General features: G+C 32.9%; 1 protein-coding gene and 1 long non-coding RNA gene across 6 annotated transcripts; both read left to right on the top strand.

Moving 5' to 3' along the window:
- Positions 1–608: 608 nt before the first annotated feature.
- Positions 609–4,205, top strand: LOC130498442 (lysine histidine transporter-like 8). Its single transcript, XM_056991804.1, has 5 exons — positions 609–1,145; positions 1,711–1,844; positions 1,924–2,351; positions 2,435–2,566; positions 3,537–4,205. Exons 1-5 carry the CDS (start codon positions 769–771, stop codon positions 4,020–4,022), a joined length of 1,557 nt encoding a protein of 518 aa, XP_056847784.1. The 5' UTR covers positions 609–768; the 3' UTR covers positions 4,023–4,205.
- Positions 4,206–5,522: 1,317 nt separating this feature from the next.
- LOC108836417 (uncharacterized) lies at positions 5,523–7,425 on the top strand. 5 transcript variants are annotated; one of them, XR_008938107.1, is made up of 4 exons: positions 5,523–5,807; positions 5,940–6,209; positions 6,299–6,938; positions 7,038–7,425. It is a non-coding gene; the product is annotated as an uncharacterized LOC108836417 (long non-coding RNA). The 5 variants fall into 5 exon arrangements; XR_001947137.2 differs by having other exon boundaries at positions 5,524–5,807; positions 6,299–6,926; XR_008938109.1 differs by having other exon boundaries at positions 5,529–5,807; positions 6,299–6,474; positions 6,769–7,425.
- The last annotated feature ends 254 nt before the right edge of the window (positions 7,426–7,679 follow it).

The raw sequence follows: 7,679 nt of genomic DNA, 5'->3' as shown, positions 1-7,679 counted from the left end.
TAATTATTAAACACTGACAGGGTGCAAGGTTAGGATTTGAATCTTGAACAAGGGGGTCAATTGTTCAATCATTAACCAAATTTTCCATTTTGCTATACATATTAAGCTTAACATGTAATCATTTTTTTTAAGTCATGGGGTCAGCTGACACCCTCCTCCTTGACTGCTAAAGAGGTTAAGACTCTAGACATGAGTCTAAAGATGATTTGTTCTTGGACTGTTTTAATTTGAAAACTCGTGAGAAAATGTAGAGGGACCTTCTTTTTCTATGATATACACTCTGTTGTTTTTTTTTGCTAAGTATACACTCTGTTGTTTCCCATCAGAAATATCTACAATCACTAACGTTATGATTTGCAAGTTAATTTTGCACAACATGAAACGTGCCATACCGTTAGTAGTAACTAGCTAAGGATATTAGACCCCAAAAAAACTAGTTAAGTACTTTTTTGAACAACAAGCTTGTAACATGCCATATTTTCTTGATTATGAGCCTATATTGTTATTTGCTGTTAACTTTTTGTTAGTTTATCTGTTATATATCGTAATTAAATAAAAAGAACTGATACCAATAAAGTAGTCCTAATTTTTTCTTGTTTTGTCGGAATCCTGAAGAAAAAAAAAAGACAAAGACCTCGCAAGTCGCAATAATATCCCCAACCCCTATGTATGCTAGAAAAACAGATTGAGAGAGAGTGTGATAGTGAGAAAAAGCAATCTAACGTCACCTGCTCTGATAATAGAAAGAGAGAGAGCGGCTAAATCTAAATGGACGAGAGACCCGAGACAGAGTTAATATCAATACCAGCAACGCCGCGAGTCTCCACTCCGGAGATTCTAACTCCATCCGGTCAAAGATCGCCTCGTCCCGCCACCAAGCCGTCGTCGGCGGCATGGACTCCTACCTCTTTCATATCGCCAAGGTTCTTGAGTCCTATTGGGACGCCTATGAAACGCGTTCTTGTCAACATGAAAGGTTATCTCGAAGAAATGGGTCACCTCACCAAGCTCAACCCACAAGACGCTTGGCTTCCTATCACCGAGTCTCGCAACGGAAATGCTCACTACGCTGCGTTTCATAACCTCAACGCCGGTGTTGGGTTTCAAGCCCTCGTTCTTCCCGTCGCGTTTGCGTTTCTTGGCTGGTGCGTTTGCGTTTTACCCTTTTCTTTTTCTATTCCCAATAATCTTTTTCTTGTGTTTTTCGATTTTTCTTGATGTTGTGTTCAAACCATATACTGTTCAGATCCACTTATGAAAAAAAAATTAAAAAACATCAGAGATAATAATATATGTACTATTTTACTTTTCAACTTTCGAAATAATTCAATCTTTCTAGTAGATATTTTTTTGAGATTCTCTTTTAATTTTCCATGCTTCCATCATTACACATGTGGCCACTCTCGACATACTTTTGGATTTAGTTTGGATTTAGACAGAGCCATCTTTATCGTCTATTTTGTTTCTTGTTGAGTTCCAGCAAATATATACATTTATTTATTTAATCTATTTATATATTCTCCCTTTATTCTTGTATAATAAAATAGTTCTTAATATGAAAAAAGTGCAAGTACAAACATTTGAATCATTTTATAACTTGGGTTTGAGTATTTGGTTACTTCAGTTGGCTTAGTAGTGGTGGATCAATATTTATGAATTAAGATTTTTTTTAAGTTAAGAATAAGCTTTATGTGAACTATTGTTGTGTAGGAGTTGGGGGATACTGTCATTGACAGTAGCTTACTGTTGGCAACTCTATACACTGTGGATTCTAGTTCAGTTACACGAAGCAGTCCCAGGGAAACGTTACAATCGATATGTCGAGCTTGCACAAGCTGCATTTGGTAATTGAACATTTTATTCAATAGTACCCTTTGTGTCTCACTATTACTAAAATGTTGAACTTTTTTTAATTCGAAACAGGAGAAAGATTGGGAGTTTGGCTTGCGTTGTTTCCTACGGTTTACTTATCAGCAGGAACGGCGACAGCTCTGATTCTGATCGGTGGAGAGACAATGAAACTCTTCTTTCAGATAGTTTGTGGTCCGTTATGCACCTCGAACCCGTTAACTACGGTCGAATGGTATCTGGTGTTTACTTGTCTATGCGTCGTTCTGTCTCAGCTTCCGAACCTCAATTCTATTGCGGGACTTTCCTTGATAGGAGCAGTTACTGCGATAACTTACTCTACAATGGTTTGGGTTCTCTCTGTGACCCAACCAAGACCAGCTACAATCTCTTACGAGCCGCTTTCTATGCCTTCGGTTTCTGGTTCGCTTTTCTCTGTCTTGAATGCTCTTGGCATTGTAGCTTTTGCCTTCAGAGGTCACAACTTGGTTCTTGAAATTCAGGTAAAGAAAATGCAAAATGTTTCTGTTAAAATATTTAATGCCATACTGGACTTTTTGTAGACTGAGTGTTGAAAATTTTGCAGTCGACGATGCCATCTACGTTTAAGCATCCAGCTCATGTACCGATGTGGAGAGGAGCCAAAGTTGCTTACTTCTTCATTGCTCTCTGCATCTTTCCAATCTCCATTGGAGGCTTTTGGGCTTATGGGAACCTCGTAAGTTTTATTTACTAAATAGTTGGTTTAGGTTTCTGTCTTCTTATCTTATATATTAAAACAGTCATGACTTCTTTCATGTGTGATTTTTTTAGTTTGGACCATCTTTTAATTTTTATTAAATGTGCGTAATCAGATTTCAGACTTTTTAGCTAAAACAGCTAGATCCTTCCATAGGAAGTTACATTTTATTGGTTGTTCTATTCCGGTCTGGTTACCCAGACCACCTCAAGTTTGAGTAATAGAATAGCCGTTTGCCGTCAAAAAAAAAAAAAAAAAAAAAATCATAATATCTTTTGATATCTTTTCATTTTAAATATAAATATATATTTTAAAATTTCTAGAAAATCTTTTAAAAGATTTTAACAAACTCTTAATTTTTAAAGATTATATGTAAATATTTTCACTAATTTCGAAATTAGTTATGAAATATTATTATATATTAATATATTATATATTAATTTATGAATTCATGTATAACTGTTTTCTATTAATTTATTTTCTTAATAAAGAGTTGTTTGATAGTCTTAACAATATTTCATTATAAAATTATTGGACTGATAACATAGTTTAGTTACTTTATAAATAAACTTTGTGGTACCAACATGACCTATTGATAAATATTAAGTTTAAATAACTATATATTAATTTATTCAAGATATTATTCAATCAAATTAAATTAATACTAAACAAAATGCAATTAGAAAAAAATTCAAATATAAAAATTAAAATTAAAACAAAAATCACTTGATTCCTTATTATTATTTGATTCCTTATTACATGTAATCTTATTATTATAATTCTAAACATTTGATTTTCTTGACCTTACCATCAATCTATCCGCACGGTTGTGCGGATCGAAATCTAGTTAAAGCTAAATTCTGTATATTTTCTTCGGTTAAAACCGGTTTATTTCATTTTTCGGTTTATTACCAAAGCTAAGTAATGTATATTTTGTTTTGTCTAATAGATGCCTTCTGGAGGTATGCTCGCTGCTCTATATGCATTCCACATTAACGACATTCCTCGAGGCTTGTTAGCGACGGCCTTTCTCTTAGTAGTCTTCAACTGCCTGAGCAGCTTTCAGATATACTCCATGCCTGCCTTCGACAGCTTTGAGGCTGGATACACTAGCCGAACCAACAAACCATGTTCGGTCTGGGTCAGGTCAGGTTTCAGAGTCTTTTTCGGTTTTGTCTCATTTTTCATCGGAGTTGCTCTCCCTTTCCTGTCTAGTCTCGCGGGTTTGCTCGGCGGACTCACGCTCCCTGTCACGTTTGCTTATCCTTGCTTCATGTGGGTTTTGATCAAGAAACCAGCCAAGGGCAGTTTCAGTTGGTATTTCCATTGGGGGTTGGGTTGGTTAGGAGTTGCATTCAGCTTGGCCTTCTCCATAGGTGGGATATCGAGTATGGTTACGCAAGGACTTGAGCTTAAATTTTTCAGTCCTAACTAAGTATTAGTCGATCGATGTTCAAAGTCAGTGGCTTTTGTTTGGATGAAGTTTTTAAAAGAAAAAATTATGTGTTGTCTGTGTTTTGTTTACGAGTGCCTTGTTTTGGAATTGGAACAAATGTAATGTAACAGTTATTCTGTAAGTCTTTTTTTCTACTATGATGATTTTGGATTTTGAAGGTAAGTGTGTGTGGTTTGGCCAAAATAATTGCACAATATTTAGTGCATTTGTTGACCATCCTTGGTTGAAAATTGAAGTTCTCCCAACGTAGCTTTCCCTTCTTCAACTTGTTTTCAGAAATACCTGTAATCATATTTCTTTACCATTTACTGTACTCCAAACTATTTATGTATATTTAAATAGTTATACATTAAAAGTCTTCAAATTAAGAAAGCTGGAATTATATTTTTATTAATTTATAAAATATTATTTTAAAAAGAAAATGTAAAATATTTATATAACAGTATTCACGGTTCATATATTATTTAAACTTTAAAATTTGATTTGATTAGATATTTTGGTATATGAGGATATATGAGGATGTATTTTTATAATATAAATATAATTTAAAATAATAATATCAAAATATAAAAAATTATGTTAATTTTAATTTGAAAATATTATATTGTTTATTTTCTATAAATTATATATGTAGTAATTATTATAATTTTTTAAGAGACAATTTTAAAGTTCTAAAACTTATTATTTTATCAAATTATATTAGTTTTTGAATCAATCCAGTATCTTATAAAATGTTGTTTAACAAATTTATTAATTTATCAAGTATAAAGTTACGGACTTTATACGTTTTAACTTTCACATATGGACACCCATATCACTGAAAATTAAATCCATCAGATATCGATTATTTAGGTGTTTTAGAAACATGCACAAACATTTTGAATTTCTAAGAGAACATATGGCCTAAAGGTCCTAAACATTTAACTCCGTCCGTTTAATAGGATTCCTCAATTTGATGACAAAAAAAAAAAAAGGATTCCTCAATTTCGCTTTGTTTAATTCTTTGAGACATAACTTTTATTACTATAAATAAAATAAAAATTTTGGTCTTTCTAATAGGATCCTGATTATCCCAGATCAGGAAACAATTTACTTAATAAATTCTAGTTGATGCTGTTTTGAAATTCTATTATATGTGTTATTTTAAAGATTCGTGAGAAACAAATATTCAAATGTATCGCCACATTATTTTTATTAGTTATATTGATTTAAAACAAAAAAAAATTGTTCATTTTATTCATTTGCTAGTCAAAATCGTAATTCGTAAACTATTGATTTATCTCATAAAAATTGGAATATTAAGTTTTATATTTTAATTTTAGTTGAGGAAAAAAGGAGAATCTATATTATACTAAAAGGAAGATAATCTCCACTCTAAAGCTATCCACGTCATCTAATAAAATCAGCCAATGAGATTAGGCTATGTGTTATGTATTACCACGTCATTCTACTAATTAATATTCATCCAAAAAGTATTGCTTCATTGACAAATAAATTTTTGATCGTTTCACTTCTCATCTTCTCTAAATAATAATATTGTTTCGATCATATACTTCCGTTTCCCATCTCTCTGATCGCGACGTCTACGACAAAGTTCGCGCGTGAGCTGGATCCGAATGAAGTTCGACATCTTAAATCAGATATGACATGACCGTGTGTAGGATTGGAGATCCAGATTGGAACAAAGGTGAAAATTGTAAATGGTGAAGATGAAGAGTCAAAGAGTAGAGATCAAAGTGATATGCAAGGATCCATCAACGTTAGGTAATGGAGTTTTAATGGAATCAGGATTCGAAATTTCATAACTAAATTTGTTTTTGTTCTGTCTGGATTTGTATTACATTTGGAATAATCCCAAAGAATATTTCATTCTCAGTTTTCAGTTAAAATTTTCAGAGAGCAAGGAAGATAAGATATTGTTGTTAGTAGATAAGGACAGATACAGAATTCACGGCTTCTACAACAAGTCAGTGTTGTTAATCTTCCAAACACCCGCTGCGTCTCCGCCGTTTCCATACTTCTCGGTTACGGTTGTTGTTTCCATTTTTTGGGTGCAAGATGTCTCCATGGTAGCTGTGTCATTTGAGTTTTGGTCTGACGACAAGACGTCTCTGCTTTTAACTGGATTTCCCTTAAGCAGCTATTACTCAAAGCAGTGTGTCTGAGGTAAACACTGTTTTGATTTGCTAGAAGAAAAATCCTAAAAATGTTGCGTGTTGTGGCTTAATATTTAGTTCTTAATTCGATGGTTTTAGGGCTTCAAGCTTGAGCTTCACACAGATTCGAGTTACTCTCCCGTGTCACTTGAATTTCCCCCAAAAACAGTCTTACAATAATGAGGGCAGGAGTTTAAAATTTAAACACAGTGAGGGAAAGCTTTCAATAGTCAATACGTTATATGTGAGGGATGCTTTTGGTAATCAAGGTCATGGTAAGACCATATATACAATTAGGCAAGTCATTGTTCAGATAATAAAACGTAAAAGGCAGAAACACAATCACCAAACTGAGTTTTCAAGAATCAGACAAGGATTTGGTTTTGGGATTTCAGATTGATCAGATCTTAATTTATTGAATGAAGTGTGCCTCTATCTGTAAATTACAGTAATTAGTACTGCATTGTGTAAATATGTAGATGAAGAAGTAGGACATGGAAGTTTAGATTTTTAGTCACAGGTTCTGTACTCTTTAAATGCAGACAATTTTTTCTATGTTTCTGGTTCAGGTGATTTTTAGTCACAGGTTCTATACTCTTCAAATGTTCTCTGTGGGAGAGAGAGAGAGAGAGAGAGAGAGAGAGAGAGAGAGAGGCAAGTTGTGACATCACTATGACCAGTAGAAAGTTATCAGATTTTGCTTTAGTTGACTGACCACTATGAACAGGTTACATCAAAGGTTTGCTTTAGTTTGCATTTATGTTGCTATCATGACGAATTTTATTAGCTTAAACTCTTATGCTCTGTTTTTTTGGGTTATAATGTTATTATGTGGCAGGCTCAGTAAAGAAAACAAAGTACAGCTTCAGAAAATCCTGGTGTAGGGCGGCTAGCTTGGAAGGAAGGAACCCGATTATTGTCATCACTGGTACGGCAAGAAAGGGCACCGATTTGATTTCGCATGTCATGACCTTGCACGATTGGAAACCCGACAGCATAAAAAAATCAGACTAGAAAGATTCAGAGCAAAGAGATACAACTTTCTTGAAAAATTAGTCATTTAACCGGATTAGTATGTGCGCGTTCTTTTAGGGTAAGACATGTGGATTAGTATGTGTCTTATGGTAAGACATATATGTACAGTATGTGTATTACAACGGTGTTTAAAACTTTTAAAACTTTTGATGCCATAAGCCAAATTAAAATAGTATTATAATTTTCTACTATTTGTTTTATGAAAAATGATATAATAATAAGTAGTTTTTGGATATTAAAAGCTTACCAAATTTGTTTATGCTTTATTATAAAATAAAATATTGATATATGAATACAAATTCTAATATAAATAATATTTAGTTCTAATTTTGTAAATTATGGAATAAATAATAATATGAGTAGAACTAATCTCAAAATATGAATATTGATTTAGGTTTATGAAGAATATATTCCATATTACAATATTTAGTCTACACAAAATTTA

This window comes from Raphanus sativus, chromosome 8 (genome assembly GCF_000801105.2).
Source record: "Raphanus sativus cultivar WK10039 chromosome 8, ASM80110v3, whole genome shotgun sequence".
Taxonomy (NCBI): domain Eukaryota; kingdom Viridiplantae; phylum Streptophyta; class Magnoliopsida; order Brassicales; family Brassicaceae; genus Raphanus; species Raphanus sativus.
The sequence above is the reverse complement of the archived record's forward strand: the minus strand, read 5'-3'. Positions and strand labels throughout refer to the sequence as shown.

Coding starts and splice junctions, on each gene's coding strand:
- LOC130498442 (XM_056991804.1), top strand. CDS start 769: ATGGACGAGAGACCCGAGACAGAGTTAATATCAATACCAGCAACGCCG. Junction 2,352..2,434: donor ACTTGGTTCTTGAAATTCAG/GTAAAGAAAATG, acceptor AAAATTTTGCAG/TCGACGATGCCATCTACGTT. Junction 2,567..3,536: donor TTTGGGCTTATGGGAACCTC/GTAAGTTTTATT, acceptor TTTGTCTAATAG/ATGCCTTCTGGAGGTATGCT.